Source organism: Notothenia coriiceps, unplaced genomic scaffold, assembly GCF_000735185.1.
Source record: "Notothenia coriiceps isolate Sejong01 unplaced genomic scaffold, NC01 NC01_scaffold00026613, whole genome shotgun sequence".
NCBI lineage: Eukaryota > Metazoa > Chordata > Actinopteri > Perciformes > Nototheniidae > Notothenia > Notothenia coriiceps.
In genome coordinates this window covers 289904-308950 of record NW_011359314.1, presented here as the reverse complement: position 1 = coordinate 308950, position 19047 = coordinate 289904, and the positions used below count along the sequence as shown (strand labels likewise).

At 40.7% G+C, this 19047-nt stretch overlaps 1 protein-coding gene across 1 annotated transcript in view; it reads right to left on the bottom strand.

The window, feature by feature from the left end:
* Window positions 1–1055: 1055 nt before the first annotated feature.
* Window positions 1056–19047, bottom strand: part of nwd2 (NACHT and WD repeat domain containing 2) — a 41473-nt gene continuing 23481 nt past the window's right edge. Inside the window, exons 5-8 of the mRNA XM_010784886.1 lie at window positions 13248–13451; window positions 12426–12576; window positions 9243–9832; window positions 1056–6414 (exon numbers count right to left, since the gene is read on the bottom strand). Coding sequence (XP_010783188.1) covers window positions 2530–6414; window positions 9243–9832; window positions 12426–12576; window positions 13248–13451 — 4830 coding nt within the window. The 3' untranslated portion in view covers window positions 1056–2529. The remainder of the gene's footprint in view (window positions 6415–9242; window positions 9833–12425; window positions 12577–13247; window positions 13452–19047) is intronic.

Below are 19047 nucleotides of genomic sequence, written 5' to 3'. Positions count from 1 at the left end.
ACACACTAGTTTCATATTGCTTCAGACTTAAGTTTCTTTTCTGTTTGAACTCCAGTTAAACAACTCTGTAACAAAATGTAAGTACAACATTTATGAAAATATAAATCTCTAAACAGGTAAGTCAGTCCTGACAATACAAAGAATACAATAGAAACATTCATTATACCAGTATGTCAACTATGAGTTGCAAACATGTAAGTTATTAAAAGTCATTCAAGTTACTTAACATACAATAATACTGTTTACTGGCTTCCATATGGACACATTCAAATATACTCTTAAACTGGCATTCCAATATATTTCATAAGAGGACTCTGTTTAAACTTTTTTTTAGCAAAGATAGCACATTGTCTCTATCATAAACATAATCACAGTAGAACACTGAAACGATTTGGTAACAATATAACTACAGTACAAGCCTCAAAAAACAAATGAGACAGTCAACAAAATAAAAACAAAAACTATAATCGGGACTTTGGCAATTACATAATATATATATATATTTTTTTTAATCTATAAACTCTTGAGTTGAAGATAATTAAAGTACTTTAAAGCTTGATGCTGCTACCCGGGTTTGAAATTATTCAAGGGCCATTATCTCAAAAGTTCAAAACTAGTAAACATACAATAAGATGGAATAGCCCTTCAAAAGTATATGTCAAAGTGTAAGTGTGTTGTTTTCAATCATGCCTGGCAGATGATTCATCTCATCAGAGCTCAAAATTGCGTTTTGGGTTATTACAGACATGCTTTAAAAAGAAAGGTCACGGAACAACCTAATAGATTAACTCTTTGCAGCAGATTGTCAGCGAATCAGGTTTAAAGTTAAACAGCCTTTTTTTATCCTTTCATAATGTTACCCGTCACATGTTTATGGGCTCATATAAGGGCAAAAACATTTAGACCTTTTGAAACATGTATACATACAGTATACAGTACTGCAATGTGAATTTGTAGGAAAAATATTCAGACAGTCTATTTAAAGTCTGTTTAAAAATAACAGTAAGTTAACTCATAGACTCAGAAAAAAAAGTGTTTTTAATGTTTAACCTCACAGTTGGTTTTATTTTTTTAATTATATTATTACTAATATTTATTTTGAAAGCCAAACATTTTTTTGCATCAACATTTTTCCTACACATTCACCAACTTGCATCTCCAATGCAAAGCGATATCCACAGGTAAACAAACTGACACAAAGTTTTGGGATTTTTTTTAAATTCACAAATGCAAAATCGTATTGACCCTTATTTGATCCCATACATTTTTAAATGTCCTGTCTCTGCTGTCAAGTGGTTATTTTGTATTGATACCAAAAATATAAAAAACACTGTCACATTTCAAGTGAGTAAGCTATAGCCTCCAAGTACCTAGATTGCCTGCTGTATAGTTTTAAGGCAAACCCAATACCTATTTTAAGACAACTCTAGATCACTTTAAACAATTTACACATTTCATATGAATAAATCTACATTTTCTCACAAACCACTCATAAAGTGCTTCCACCTACCGTCTAAACCTGTAAATATATTCACAATTTGTTTCAGTGAAACATTGGGCTAATCTCGTCCTTTTCTACCAGAACATTTGAACACACTCCACTAAACCTAAAGCAAGTACACTGGTTAAGGCGTGAATGTGTATGGTGCTATGCTACACTATGCTCAATAGTGGTGCTTCCCGTAAAACTAACAGCACAAAGACTGATGTAACTGCAAGTAAATTCACACCAAATGTACGTAAACTGCTCCAAGAAATCTCTACACCTATCATTACAAAGAGCAATGCCATCGATCTCTCGCGCTGTTGACTGTACTTCAATACACTGATCGTTTAGATTTAACATCAATGCAAGTGTGTGTATACTGTGTTTACAAATTCCCTGCATTTTCATAAATCTTGTAATCCGCACATAAAGAACATTTTAAATTCCAGGCACTCACTTTGATTGCATTAAGCACAACATAACATTTTTAAGGAGTTGCACAAATTGCAGCAGCCAGAAAGGGATATGTACATATGTTCATAGTTCTTCCTTTTTTTTGTACAGTACCGACTGATACAAACATAAATGTACTCTTAAACATTATGGCTTAATGTGCACAACGTAAATAAAGAAAGTGTACAATGAAAGTGGCTAAGATCACTGGAATGGCTTTGAAAATGTTTGACCGAGACATTTGAATAGTAACTTTGTTCTTCAAATGCAAAAGGACACATAATGGCAAACTAATACCTCACAGAATAAACTTTTTTCTTCTTTTCAAAAACATAGTATTTTTCTAACAGTCTTCGTGTGTAAAACAAACAGGAACTGTATCATATGTTGGAAGTAAGTAATACATAACTCGAGTGCAGCGTAAAACGGTCGGCCCATTAACTACCCAGAGGGCTGACATCTGCAGCTGAAACACGTGGCTGTAAACAAGAATCAACTGCAACCCCAGAGATTCTAAACTTTCTCACATATCTCCACTTCCTGTCCTAACTCCACCTGCTTCTCTAATCTCCACCTATCACTGCAGCAGTTCACTCTTTTTTTGTAGGCGTGGTCGACTCACCCTCACCAGAGTCGGACACGTTGATAGGGCTGTCCCTGGAGAACACCTCGGTTGACTCCCTCCAAATGCAATCAGCAACAGTCTTAAAGGAATGGTTGCCACATTTTGGCCGCACCTTTTGCGAGGCATTGTTGACAATCTGTCGGCTGTTGGAGGTGGCTATCTTTATCTTGAGGGCAGCATCCACACGATCCACTACTGTGTATGTGCCAATGCTGCCGTCCTCGAAGCCAATGATGATGTTAAGTGCTCGCTGGGAGAGAGACAGGAAGGTAGGTGTCTTGTACAGGGAGCATGTGCCGATGCTCTTACCATCAGCAAGGCGCATCACGATCAGATTAGATACGACACCAGCTTCATCGTCTTCATCGCAGTTCCGGAAACAGATGTACACTAGATAACGTCCATCTCTTGATAATTTCTGACGCCAAATTATACCAGCAGCATGCACAAGCCTCAGCTTGCCGCTGTGAAGATCCAGGACATTGATATTCTCGTCCCCTTTGGAGACAATCCCTAATTTCCCATTGGGCGAGATCTGGAAGTCCTCTAGATTTTTAAGGAAATTGATTGGCAGCTGAACTCGCCTGCAAACAGACTCATCTGCCACACTCCAGATGATGACGGTCTCTGTCGACGTGATGAACACCACACAGTCAGGGCAGTCAGGAATGAGCTTGAAGTTGACGATGGTAACGCCATCATCACAGACAAATTTCTTGGATACGCTGCCCGACCAAAGACTGACAGCAAGGAGCTTATTTTTGGTGGCTCCCACAAGGAAAGTGTTAGCTGTGGTGACCAGTGCATTCTGGAGGGTGACTAAAATGTTGCACACTTTGTGGCCAGTCCCAAGCCTCCAGACTCTGGATGCATTCTGCTCGCAGAGGGACACCACAAACTGGTCGTTGTGGGTGATTAGCAGCTGTGATATTCTCTGTCCATTGATGCGGAACATGTTTTCTCCAGTACTGGTTTGCCAGATGTACTGACTGGACTTGTCATCTGAAGTCACCATGAGATCCCCAGAAGAGCTGAGGACACAGTTCTCTACTATGCCCTCATGCTTGAAGACTGTCTCAATAAAGCCGGTGTTGAAGTTCCACTTGTGGACAGCTTCAGAACCGTCCATTGTAAACACATAATCCTCTCTGCCGGACAGCTGCAAGGTCTGGATCTTCTTGCCTGTTTTGTCAATATTTGACATGGCGGTGATGATATCGATGTCCCAAACAGACAACACCCCACTGCTGGCAACAGATAGGAGCAGGTTGTGATGGGCCGATTTGATTAGTTTGACGATAGCCCCTGAGACCTCAATAAGGCTTGCCATGCACTGTCCACTATCCCTTCTCCAGACAAAGATAGAGGAGGTGTTCTCCATGGAGGCCACAATGCTTTGTCCATTCTTGGAGAGAACAGCAGCGACAAAGCGTTCAGTGCGTTTGGCTTTGAACTTCTCTACCATTTTCCATACTTTTGTGTCCAGAACCTCAATACTTCTTGCCTTGCAAATGAGAATGGAGCGTTGGTCTTCAGATAACTCAATGCCCACCACTTCACTGTCATCCCCTCTACAATCGTAATCCTCCATCAGACGTGTGTTGGTGATATCTTTGGTGTTCCATACTGACAAACTGCCTTCATTGTCAACCATCACCATTTGGTTAAGGGTGTCCAGAACTAGAATGGACTTAACGAATCCCCCAGAAAACTCAGAGGTGACGGTGGCCAACTTGTCCCCATTTCCCAGATGAAAGATGGATGTCGTGTTGAGGTACTGGCCACAGAAGGCATACATTCCATCTGGAGAGCACTGGACACAAGTCACCTCATACCAGCAGTGGAACTGGTAGAGAGGCCAACCGTAAAGTAGGTCAATAACATTGACATCTTTGCTAGCCTCAAGCCAAGCCAAAGCATGATGGGTTGACAAGGTAAAACCATTGATGAAGGCCACCCCACCAGCGACACCACTTTGCTTGGACCCCTTGATTTCAACCTCAGATAAAAGGCAGGACTTGTGATTATCATAGATGAGCAGCGTGTTTTTGGTTGTGGCCACGACCAGATACTTTTCATCAGTGGTTAGCCTGATTCCTAGCACAACAGACTTGGCTGTATCTATCTGTCTTTGAAGTTGTCTGCTCTCTACATCCCAGGTGCTGACAGACCCATCTTCCAGGGCTACAAGGACTATGTTTGGTGCTAGGGTTGGCAAGATCTCCACAATCTGCATGTAGCTGGAGCACAGAGGAAGCCTCTCTGGACTGTATGTGACGTCCATAGAGGAGTGTAGAGGCACGATGGAGCAGTACTTGGGGCCATCTTTGTCACACTCCAAGAGGAGGTGTCTGAGCTTCGGGAGGGAGGTGACAACTGGCAGGAGCCTTTGCTGCAGTTCTGCAGACAGTGATGCTGGGTTCTTTAGCACTTTTAATTTGACGCTACGGAGAGTTGTGGCGAGGAACTTCAGTTCTTTTTCTTGGGAATAGCTGTAAGCTAGGTCAATGTCTGTTAAAGCTTTGTCAAACTGGCCAATCTTGATCATTGTGTAGAGCCAGCTAAAGTTCATGATGACACCAAACATGAGGTCATCAGTGCGCCCACTCCTGGTTAGGTGGTACACCAACTCTGTCATCTTCCTATGGTTGACAAAGAAAATGTCAGGCTCCAATAGATTGCACTGAAACACCCACGGCTGCTCTGGAGTCTGCCTGTCATACGAGTACTTGTCAGATGATGTTTTCTCATGAGACTGCTGATTGTGGGGGTTTTTGTGAACAGATATATTCAGGGAAGTGAAATGGTTGTTGTCGTAGGTGAAGATCTTCTTTCTGCCTCCTGACCATGCCCCCAAGAAGTACTCAGCTAGGAGGCTGTGCATTTGATGGACGTCTTCCTCGTTGCTAAGATACAGCTTCTGGGCAATGAGATGTAGGTGTCGGTTGGCCCAAACCATCAAGGTGACGTTGCGTACCTGACGTTCCACCAGATAACCATACAGCTCCTCTCTAAGCCTTGCAACCAGATCATAAGAGATCCTCAAGGGGTTTTTGAGGTATGTTGCCACAATGACATCGCCGAGAACTATATTATCAAGGGACAGAATATCCTCCAGCTCCACCTCAGTTAGCCCAGCCTTGGCCATGGTGATGTATCCTAATGCTCGGAAGACAAAACGTTGGCCCAACTTGTTTTCCACTGAGTAGAAGAGCTGTTCTATGCTTTCATGCACTGTGGAGCATAGGGACCTGTCATCCACATCTTTGTGAGACCTCCAATGAACTACTTCTCTGTAGATGAGGTTGACAAACATTGGCAATGTACACTTGGCAAGTGCCTCATTGACATAGATCTGTTGGCCTGAGGTGACCTTTCGTTTCACCCCTAGTAACTGCTGTTTTAATGTTTGACTGCAGACCTTGCGATCCCTCTGGACTAATTCCACATAATTCCTCTCATCATGGACGAGCTGGCGAAGTTTCTGCAGGATACCATGTTTATTGGGCAATGTTGAGACTACAATGCGGACTGTCCGAGGAAGATGTATGGGAAGCCACCACAGCTTGCGGACATCATCGCCATCTGTAAGGTGCTCCAGGGCATCCAGGACAATGACCAAGGGCCTGTGAAATGTGGCTTCCCCTAGAAGGTTGATCAGGAGCTCCTTCATCTCCTGGATTTGTGTAGGCAGAAAGTGAATCAGGCAGCGGTAGTTTATTGCAATCTGTTCACAAATGCTCTGGAGGAGGCTGCGTAGGTCTGTGGAGAGCTGGCTAGAGCCAACAAAACGGACAATAACCACTGGGTCGGTTTCAGGGCCCAACTCGTTCTGCAGCCATGTGTACGCCTGAAAAACAATGAGAGATGATTGTTAGAATATGTAGAGCTCTCTCTTTAATATTCTCCATTTAATGTTCCATATTTTAATGGCACAGTTACATTGAGTTAAAAAAGTTTGTAAACTATAAATCTTAAGATGGAAAACATATTTTTTTCGCATTTGTTTTGAGTTTGTACTTGTAAGGAATGTACTTGTGTTCCGTTTGGTCCGTTCAGAAAAACACAGTCAAATAAATAATAGATTTAATTCAATAACTAAGAATATTTGTTATCATGAGTAACACTCTGTGAATGAGCACTACCCCAATTTTTTAGGCTTCATTTGTATTACCATTTAATTCATGAATTCATTAAATGGCCCAGCTGAGATTTCTGGAAACATTTAGATGTCATTTGACACATTTAGGGCAATAGTAACGCCAACTCCACATTTAGCTGTGTGCATGTGTGAGAGACGGGGACAGAAAGTCAGTGGATTATTTACATTTAAAAGAAAATATCATGTTACATTTAATACAGCTACAATGTACCCGCAGAACAGAAAGGCAAATTCATAGAGCTATAAAATGGCAAATTCAAACATCTACAGGTAGCATTTTATCTAACAATAGCTCTGTTGAATCTGTATACCTACAAGCCAAACACCCACTATTACAATCAGACATAAATGAAAGTCTACAAAACTTTAATTAACCTGACTTTACGTGCAGTAACTGCCAGACGTTACCATGGGCCCCAATTTCTGGAGTCTCTGGAGACTCATTCCTTCATTGGCAATATTCTCTAACTGAGCCAAAGCAGCCATTGCACCGTTATGAACCAGTTTACTACCTACCGCTGCATATTGTGCTATAATAGTCTATTTAACAACTAGTGTCATACATCATCCTGATTGTGTTTCTCTTATTCTGCACCTGTGTACAATTTGGCTGATGATATGAAAACAAGGCAACCTAACACACCTGTTATCTGCAGTCTCTAATGAAGCCTAAGGCTATGTATTACTGCGCTAAACTTAGAAGCTCCAAAATAAATACCTCCCAATCCCCTTTGAAAATCTGACATTCTTGATACAAATCCCGGTAAATCTGTACTTTAAGGGAATCAGCTTCTGAGGGAAAGTTGAGCAAACGCCTACTTCTTTTCTATAAACGCATGCAGTTTTGTGTTTTGCTCGTGAATTTGCATCAAAGTTTTAGGGCTCATTGCAACTGAAGGAAAGAAATTCCACACATGTTTCATGACATTTTGACATAGATTCCTTCTGTTTCTGTGGACTGGTTTGAATTTGATATCAAACACAAGCTGTTAAATCTCCGGGGTTTATGTGATTCAAACCACAGTTATGCGTGAATGACACCATGTGATGCTGTCCAAACAACTCACCAGCACATCTTTTAGTCAACCTTTAATCTAATAACATCCCTCTTTAAACAACAGGGCCGCATAGGTTTTAGTTTTGAATGTTAACTCGCTGTAAATGTCTTACAGTAAGACTTATATACAGTCCAACTACAGAAAACTTAATTCCACATGCGAAAGCTTTGTTTCACATCCAATGCTTGGTTCATCTTTATCCCGTGATTCTAGAACCAATTATTTTATGATCTAGTATTTCTTCCTTTAATTATGAAAAAATAAAAAGACTGGACTAAATGAGAACTGGAAAGCCCACTCACATGCTGTATGTGTATTAGTGTAAATTGTTTGTGTGATAAATCAGTAGGCTAATCTGTGTGGGCAGCTATCATTTAAATTAGTTTTATTCTTGTGATGTTAATGTGCTGGTATTTATCTAAAATATGTGCTTTGATCTGTTTGATAATTGCTAGTGTGATAGGGACTACTCTACGTAACGTATAAGTATCCTTTGATTGTTTTGCGTTTACCTTCCCAAGGACTGCAGATTTAATTGTGAGAATTATAAATGGCAGAAATCAATATTGAGATTTTTGTGCGTTTCTGGTAATTTCAGGATTTAGACGTTCTCTTTTCTGTTAACAAAAATGTGTTTCCACATGAGGACACATTCTGTTGTAGCAGAATAAGCCTGTAAACATATTTGGTTGCAGAATTCGCATGACTAATCTGGTATGAAATATCACTATCTTCTCATTTCCTCTTTACCTTGCACAATGCTCTCATACACACCTCCACCTTTATCACTTATCTTGAATCCACTGTATGAGCGTGTACATTGAGATATTTCACTTTCACTATGACGTCCCCGAGGTAATACAACGCTGAAGTTTAGGCTTTGATCATGTTATTGCGTAACATTTTATACAACCGCGCAATGAACTCGGATGATATGAATGGACTTACTATAAATGAGGGCACTAACACAACGTTTATGAGGAAAGGTTTGGACAGGAGGGGTAGATCTGTGGGCTGGTGCTGTGTGATCTTGGCTAGGTGTGATCTTAATGTAGCCGGGCAGCCAGATGGCACGCACAAAACCAGAGAACAGAGAACAAGGTTGTGCATAAACATGAAGCATTCACTTTAAGAAACAAATCGTCCACGACCTTTGTGATAACTCTACAGATGTTCATGTCTGAAAAAGCAGACCCGTGCACAGATGTGTACAGTTTGTAGGAAATTAAGAGACATGGCAATGGACTGTCTTTTTGGCAGACACACAGATGGTCAAGCAATCGTTTGATGAGAAGAGATGAACAGTTGCACGCCCCCTCACACTCCGCGGCACAAAGATGGACACATGCTCAGATCAGACAGACAGAAGAGCACAAGCGTGAAAACACAAGGAAAAGGGCGATGGGAAAGGCACAAAAGGAGCAAAATAACACCACCATTTTTTATATATTATCTCACCTGTTTGGCAACTTCAGATAGCAGCAAAGTCTTTCCCGTGCAAGGTCCCCCGAACACCACTAGGGGGCTCGTTCTGCTCCCCTTAGACGGCATGAGATACTCTTGTACGTAATCCAACGATTCCGACTTGAAATCGTAGAGTTCTGCGTAGCTTTTACAGAGCGACAGGTGCTGCAGGATCTCGTCGTACAGCGGGTCGGCCTCCGTGCCGAAGTTCTGCTGCACCGTGGCCTGAATGATATCCACCATGTCCTCGTAGAACTGTTTACACAGACCTTCTACGTAGTGGCTCTCCACTTCCTGGGAGTAACCGAGCTTCATGTCGCAGTGAGTGACGGAAGAGTAGACACGGAGGTTGGAGGCAGCGACGACGGTTGGGATAAACTCGTCCCGTATCTTCAGAAGGCGTTCGTAGGCTTCCTGGTTGCGCATGACGCGATCTTCGCTCACAACGGTGTCCATGTAGCGAGTCATCTCCGGGATTTTAGCGAAGCGGTCAAAGTTGGCAATCTTGCGAATGTAGCAGACACATTTCTTGAGAAAGGCAGGGGTTTGCTTCCCAAGGGCGAAGTCTAATTCATCCTCCAAGGCTGGAATAAAAGAAAACACAACGTTATGCTAACCTCTCCAAACCTCCCAGCTTTGTGTTTGGTACATTATATGCCGATAAGGACTATAATGTACTACTTTCAAAGGTAAATGTCCAACAGATTTAGATTCCTTTCAGGAGCAAAGCCCAACAGATAAGAAGCCTTTAGGCTCCGATTAGATTCTTGAGCCTTGTTTAAGAAGAAACAAAGATGATAAAATCATTTAAGCTAGCGCCACTGAACTGAATCAAAGGCTCGCCAACAAAGAGCTGGCCGACTGAAAACTTTGCCAGTGTCTTTGTGTCACATGGGGACTTGCTAATTTGGTGGGAGAGAGAAAAGTGTGAAAAGAAAGTTTTTTTCCTATTTAGTACAATGACGCTAGCTTAAACCCCAATTAAAGTGCACACAATCTGCTGTTTCCTGACATAAAAAAGGCGCTTCTTTTTCACGTTGACTTACAAACTTGCAATTACTTATTTCTCTTTGTGTTATTCTTTATTTCCTCCATGAGAAAAGCAACATGCTGTGCCCGCCTGATACGAACAGGAGCAATAAAACAAGGGCTTGTCATCGGATCCCGGTAGAATATTACTTAGATCATCTCGCACGATGACAGCCCGAGAAAAGAACAAGAGATGTCTTGAAAGATTAATTCTCTCCTGTCCAAACAGTTCAGTAATAACTGGGAGATCCCAAATGGAGTCTTTTTCAAACAAGAGCTGATATGAAACATGTTACAACCTCAAAGGGTGAACATAAAGTGTGGAAGAAACTCTTCAAACGTCACATTTTCTGTTGCTGTCACCTTTTACACCAGCAGAAATATAAGTATTGAGAATAACCGTTAATTCTCTGTTTCCATGTTGTATCTTTAAAGGAGATTTCAGATTTGTTTGAAAATAATAACTTTTTATTGGCAAATTGTGACTAAAACAACATACAGTAGAGTGATTCAATAATAAGCCTTTTAATCACACAACATGTTGCATAATAATAACCTTTAAAAAGTGGACTTCTAAAGTCACAAAATCCTTTCTGTTTTTATCTGTCATTGCAAAACACTGTTTGGATTCATTACTGAGAGGTGAACCTACAGTGCAATCGATCCATCTCTGTCATCTGCTGGGCGCGGGCTGGCACATCCTGATTGCTTCTCATTTCTTGTTGCATTTTTAGTGACAAGATTGCAATCTCCACAACAGCCCCACTTATTCACTTTGTGGCCTTTGCCATGTGAGTTGTTTTTCCTGGAGGTTAATGATATTTTTTAACTTTTCTCATACATGATGATAGCAAAGGCTTTCTTTTTTCAGGTTAGAAAGATCCATGTACATTTTCTTTTAACTAGAGAAACCCTTGGTAGGATTTGTAAGATGACTTTATCTACTGTAGCAATCAAGACTCCAACTAAGAATTATTATCATTATGGATCAATTACTTATTATCTTCCAGATAGGTTCATGTGTTTGGTCTATACATTGTGAAACATTAAAGGTGGGGTAGGTTCAGAAACACTTTTTGTTATATTCCATGGAATGCTCTTAACATCCCGATAGCAATGAATATATTAAATGCTTTGACATTAAATACATAAAAAAATGTCATCTGTGGAAGCCGTGGCGCTGTAAAAAGCACGACCAATTATTTTCATCAATCGTTAGCCTTCCATCTCGTGCACAAACTTATCTCGTGCCCTCATTGGTCATGTGCGCGTTCGTGTGTGTTGGAGGAGGGGCTCTGTAAGGAAGTCTGAAGGAAGGGGCAGATTTTTTTCGGCTGCGTACTTTCAAATTCTAGCGCAGTCAAGCTGGTTTCTCCATTCTTAACTAGCCTACCTTTGAGAACAAATATGTTTTGAGATTGCTAATCTTGTCTGAACATTAGTCTATATCAGTGTCTCTCAAACTTGTTCATACCAAGGACGACTTAACCAATAAGAAAACACTCGCGGACCATCTAACTCCACAAATATCCAAAAACACATCGTTTTTCTAGAACAGATTATAAATTACCTGAAAATGGTACAAACAAGTGGCAACATGTGTGATGAAGGTGTTGCGCTGGGCTATATGATGCAAACTTAAGCTTGCTCCATTGCGGAAATATTCGTGCGAGAGTGCTGAAAACTTAGATTTATTTATTTATTTCAAATGTGAAATTGTACCAATATACTCACGGACCACTAGGGGGCGCACTTTGAGAAGCACTGGTCTATATCAAAATGTATTCTGTTTAATATCATAGCATAATAAAATGTAGCAAATATTTATATTTGTGAAGCTAAAACCCGTGGATTTTTCAAGATGTATGACTAAAAAAATACATTAACAATTGATAAATAACAATGATAAGTTGTCACATTTTTGAATATTTTCGGGTCAATTAAATAATCAACTAATCATTAAGCTCAAAAAGGGAGAGCTACATGCATTCAGAGCTTGACATTAGTATCATAAAATACTAAATGCCAAATAACTGTTTTATTTAGCATGCAAGTACAATATTTCTAGCACCAAATGGAAAAACCAGAAAGATGAAAGTGAGCTTCCCATCAGAAAAGATGTGACATTATGAGAAAAAGTTAACTGACCAGAGCAGAGGAATTTTTTGGCCTGAGGGCACTTCATGGTCCCTTTCTCCTGGAGCTGCAGCACCGCTGTTCGGAAGATCTTCTTGATCTCCTCCGACACATTCCTCCAGGCCTTGTCATTCTTGGTCTTGGCTGCGCTGCTCGACTCCATCTAAACAGGAAGAGGACCGACACACATCATCATGTACTGAGAGAATGTGGCTAACCATGTCTTGTGCTAAAATATTCTGAAACAAAGGGAATATTGTTCTCTGTTTCAAGTGAGGAACATTGATTTAGAATCAGCGCTTTATGTAGGAACGTTCCTTCTGGCTTTTTGGGGGATTCTGCTCATAGTAGGAGATTTAAGAGCTTCTACAAGTTTCACTTTCATATCCTAATGTTTGTAGTATCATAGAGTGTTGAAGTGTTATCCCACTTTCCTACAATCTACAGTTTATATGGCTTTTTATGACTCAAAGCTCAAGGCAACGTTATCATGCTGTTTCTTTTTTAACAAATCTCTTTCACATCATTTATTGTCCCTATAAAGATAAGAAGTTGAAAGTCAGAAACTAAACTCTTTTGTAAAGAAATCCCTTTTTCAGCGTAGTTTGCAACTTCTTCTTGGGCTGTAAAGCGTGTTATAGAGAGCTCAAGGGCTGTCTGAGATTAAACGTCTTTCCACACAACCTCCAAACAAACTTGCTTTTTCTTTTTCTAATATAAAATAGGTTCCTCAAGGACAGTTTAATTCATGCACCAACAATCTCTATGACAAGAATCCTCTATTTCTTAACCTCTACAGTACCTGGGTAACGCAACATTTGAGGAAGCACTCACAGAGTTCTGGTAGTTCTTAAGCATTTGGGCTTTGGGTTTGAGGTAGTATGCGGGTGGCACTGAGTTTTCATCCCTGCAGTACCACTCCTCCAAGATGTGTGTGTCCATCCCCGCCTCCACAGCTGCATCCAAGATCATCTCAAACTCCGCCGACTCCACCTCCCCCGGCACTCGGATGCTGCCGTACTTTTCCCCCACAAGACCCTGAAGAGAGGAAGGATGGAAAGAAAGATGGAGGGCAGGGAAGGTGATGAAGAGAGAGAAAGGAAATGCGTATAATTACGAGCCTTCAAACTGTTTTAGGGCTCTATTTTTTGGATCAGTGGTGCGGGGTGAATACTGGAGTCGCTGCACACGGTGTGATTTATTCGAGGCAATTTTAGAGCCACAGGGCGCAACTGGGGTGGTGTTGGGAACTCCACCGACCAATTTGGATTATAGCTGCCACAACAATCCCCACTGTGTGTGCACTGTGGTGCATACTGACAGCTCTATCTTGGAAGGAGAAATGCTGCACCACACCATATGTACATTTTAAACATTCTTAAAGGGGCCCTGTTATGCTTTGAGGTTCATATTAGTATCTATTGCCTCTACTGTGACATGTCTCCATGCTTTCATGTTCAAAAAGCTCTTTATTTCTCTCATGCTGCAGCACCTCTTTTCACCCTCTGTCTGAAACCAGAGCCTAGTCTGCTCTGATTGGTTAGCAGTTGAGTTTTGTCAACCGCTTAGATATGTCCCGCCCCTTAGCCTATCATGTACAATGTGTTGGAGCGCAAGCCAATCAAAGTGCGAGTGTTACACTGTGATGTCGTCAAATGTGTTTGGACAACTTACAGTGGTTGTTGGATAAAAATGCAATCTTCCGCCATTCGTCACACACTATCACGTACATATCGCAACATAAACATATCTAAACAACAGAAAATGGCAAAAGAAACGCATAAGAGGTTAAGAATGAACAGTTTGAATCTGTGCTACAAAAATTATACTTTTAAAACTAAATGATGATATAAATGAGGATATATCTGATCAATTACCAAGGAAGCAAATTTACAATTTAGATCAGCTATTAATGGAGTCTCTTTGCCAATCCCTGCTCATAATTCATTGTTATCATTAAGAAAGAGCTGATTTGTTCTGCTGTGGCACAGCCAGTGTTTTAATGACACACTGTTATGTAAAAGACACAGCCTTGGCCACATTTCCAAATGTTCATTCATTAGTAGTATTAAGGGAATGACCAGATTTGCTTTATATATAGAGCAGATGGGACTGTTTTACATACAAGGAAATGAATGCATTAATTAAATGGAAGAATGTAGAAATGTGATTGAATTGCGCTTCATTGCTGAAATTTCATGTTTTTATCACCACTGACATCATCATCTTCATTGTTATACACCAAAGCCAATACCCACAATCGCTCTCCACAATCTCTTTTTTAGTCAGAAACTAGAACACTCAACACAGTAGATGCATAATTAGGCATCGTCAAATTAAATTGTGGCCTTTTCATCTCACTATTATCTCCCACTCCACATGGCATACACTGTAAGCTCCATTCTTCCCCCTTCGGCATCTACGCACATGCTTTTTGAGTGACAGCCCCTTCAATACCGTCAGAGATGATCTGGGCCATTTCCTGGCTCCATCCCTGACGTGCTCTATCAGTCACATTCGAGGACAAAGGGTGCAGAAAAAAAGAAAAAAGAGAATCAGTGGAAGCCCTCCGCTCCATGACCAGCTGATCTTTACTCCATGTGTCGTCATTCAGCTGAAGCCTGGGGGTGAAGACGTGGAGCGAGTGAGGGACGTGGAAAACCACGTTGGTTTGCTCACGGCAATGACACCACAAAGCCATTTCATGTTGGACTCCTCGTTCCCGTGGGAACAGATGCAGAGAACAAGCGGAATCGGACGATGGCATGTGACACGGTTTGTACTGCCTACTCTCAGAACCTACAAACGCCCAGGGTGGACTCACTTCACATTCGTGCAGTTTCATGGCACACGTCTCAGGTTCATTGTGTGGCTTCTTTTGGATTGAGAAGACAGTTTTCATGTGCAGTATCAGTTGGTTTGGAGGAGGTGTTATTTTCACATTGGGGATCGCATTTTGGATCCAAACCCTTCATTTTCATTATGTAAAAAAACACTTCTCAAGTAAAATAAGACATTACATTTATATTCACTACGCCAAAGGAAGAACAACTATGATTAAAAAAAGATAAATAACCCCATGCATATGAAAGCATCTGCAGTATAAATTCAGGGTTGAAAGAAAAATGATTCTAGATAATAAACAAACCCCTTGTGACAAGATTACTCATGTGCATCCGATGAAACAAGAAGCCTTATAAGAAAAGAGTGCTAAGAGTATCTGTTAGACAGATACAGAAGGAAGAAAGGAAAGGGATTCCCTTCGGTGTGTAACTCTCTGTTCTCTCTTCTTGTCAAAACAAATAGTTGAATAGATAACTAGGGCAGACCGCTCACTATCTGCAGTTGTGATTGACAGGAAAGGTCATGAGCTACATTCAAGCCAAAATGTTTAAAGGGGCAGGTGCACGTTTTAACTCAGGAAGGGATAAGACACTGCATATATGTGATGCTACAATATTATTTTCAGTATTTCTTATGTTCCCTAATATGAATCTAACACACAAGCTGTGATTATGAATCGGATAAATGTGCTCCAAACCATTTGTTATTTTTTGGATGGAAAGTGTTCAAATGAGTAAGGCTCTGCTCCCCTTAGTTACTGATGCTACATGTCAAGGTTTCCATTCTGGCACGAAAGCATTTTACAATGATAAAGTGAACAAATGTACCTTTCATGTTTGAAACAATGGGCCTTGATTTCAGCAAATGAACCCAGAAGACTTCAATGACACCCAGATGTTATTAGCTCTAACTAGCTTACTTGCTAAAGTCAAATAAATCATGTATCGAGGTTAGGCTACCTATTAATTTTTTTGTTTTGATGTGCTTTGTTAAGAATGATACGGATTATTGTTTGCATCGAATAGTTTGATTCTCTTCAAGTGTTATAAGAAATAAGAAATGTGATAAGGGCTAACTAAAGTGTGTGAAAGAAACATTTATCTGGGTAATATTGGCTTGTGTTAAACTTCCCGAAGGCGAATCAAGAGCATACACATTTTAGACTACACTTGTAAATAACTTAAGTAACCTGTAACCCCACATATTAATGCAGTTAAAACGCTTCTTTTGGCTTTTGTAGTGATGCTGGGTGGATATAGCTACTATTTGTTGGTATTAAACTAGTTAGCCGGACAAGCTAATGTCCCCACTTACGTATTAATTTCTGTTTCATGGAGCGGTCATGCAAACAGTAAGTTACTGAGTGTGTTGTATAGTGCCATCAGTTTTCTTCGTGGGCCAACTAGTGATGACCTACAATTTTAAGGTCATATTTAATTTATATATGTTGTGAAATAACAAAATACAAGACATGCTTTTGTACATGCTCATAACTCGCCAGCCATCTCTGGAGAACCACGGCAGGGTGCCTCGCTCGGGTCCAAACAAATCTTTAGATCTTCTAAGGACCTGTGACTTGACAGATTTTCAAACCAACGGCTGCCCCGCAGGTGACCTCCCCCCACCCACTTTTAGATGGCTTTCTATGACTCATGGTGCTGCAGTGAGGTGTCAGTAGAGGACAGAGGCACTGGGCTAAACTACAGTAATGCTGAGAGAGAGACATACAGTGTGTGTGTGTGTGTGTGTGTGTGTGTGTGTGTGTGTGTGTGTGTGTGTGTGTGTGTGTGTGTGTGTGTGTGTGTGTGTGTGTGTGTGTGTGTGAGAGAGAGAGAGAAGTTGCTGACAAAGTCCCTGTCAGGTTGCCTTGCGGTATTATAACATCATGAATTAAGTGGCTGAGTGTGGAGATGTAGATTATGATAAAAACAAATGGTGTTCCCTAGAAACACATCAGCATCCTGCAGAGTAATCCACTGTCAGCTTACCAAAGCTGAACTGTAAAATATGTCCAAATATTTGTCTGGTGTTTTTAACATCTTGAAATTAAGACATCTTAAGTGGATAGCAGTGTTACAAGTGACAAGCTGTGTGTTTATATGTCTTTTTTAAGAGGAGAAAAAGGGTGTTTTTAGAAGTCCTTATTACATTTTAGGTGCAAAAACTGCAATTCCAGTTGAAGCCTCCCTCCTCCGCCTCCCTCCCCCTTCTGGTTTTTCATTCTTGGAAGGGGTTTTATACTCCCGCTAAGTGCACTTTATCTGATGAGCCAGTTGGGTGAGGCGACTAAGATATTACGCAGCTACAGTACGAATCCACAAATCAATCACTCACGCAGTCAATCAATCAATGAAACACACAGTCAACTGTTCGGATATTTGCTGCGTAAGCTTTGGCACCGCAGAGGGAGAAATGGCTCTACAAAGAAACAGATGATCTGATCAGAGAAATATTTAATTTCCAGTGACACCCAGTCACAGAGCAGAAGGCCCACCCCATACTACATAATGATATACAGTATGCCCTAATTGTCATAGAAGCCTTTTCTGTTTGTTTTGCGAGAAATCAATGCAGTAACAGTCTGTACTTGCATAAAATGATGCCATATTCCAATAAAAGGAAAAGGCTAGCAATAATGTTTTTCTTCTTACTGTCATCAAATTGCAGAAAAAAATCTATCGTGGACACCAAAGCCCCATATAGCTTGTTTACTTGTACTATAGACCTATAATCTATTACAAACGCATCACTGAGCCTCATCAGTGTTGCATTGGGTGACACGTTATGATTACATTACATTACATGTCACTTGTTAGACGCTTTTATCCAAAGCGACTTACATACTCAATACTGTGGGCAATCCCCACAGGAGCAATTTGGAGTGAAGTGTCCTCAGGGACACAACGACATGCTGACTGCAGTGGGGTTTGAACCTGATCCGAACACCAACGCACAACCCACTGCGCCACACGTTTCCCATTATAGAGTCAATTGTTTTAGTGAATCCCACATAAACCATTTTGTTGCTTTAAATACTCACAAGATTCCTAACTGTGTATTAATCCACTGCAGAAACTCACTCCTTGTTTGAGTAATGTTTTCCTTAAATCGTCAGTGCCTGGCTGATTTAGCAAATGAATGGACCTTTTATATAAATGAAAACCCAACTCTCGAAGATTTACATCTTCAGTCGGAGCAAAGTGGATTGGGGCTGAAAGAGCTGTAGGGAAGTCAAAGAAAGTATCGAAAGATGGGCTGAACACCATGCTGATTTCAGTCGTGACGAACAATAACTTCGTTTAAATATCAAAAACATCAAGAAAAATTGGTGTTCCAGAAGCTGTGACACAACTGAATTTGTTTTAAAAAGGATATGTTTTCATTTCATTGTGTCTATCAACAGCACACTCAGAAAGTACAAATCAGTATGTTGTAAGGATGTGCAACAAAGCTTCAATCTGGCGAAAATCCCAGGCTTGAATTCTAACAATTTTTGCCCAAGGCGAGGAACATTTTCAACATCTCCCTTTCATTCAATTATGGCAGGTGTTTGCTGCATTCAAGGATCCGATTATCAATATATTTATTTTGAACGTCTACTTTCACTGAAGACTTTCAGGCTATCACGTTAGCAGTTACATAATGTGCTCACTGGAGGAGGACGTAAGAGCTTCTGTATCCTTGACTCTCCTCTAACATGCAGTAAACCTTCTATATGGCCAGTAGAAAAAAAAGAAAGCAGAAGAACTGGATGAGCATGCTGTTCGCCGATACGCGTCCTTGAGGCATT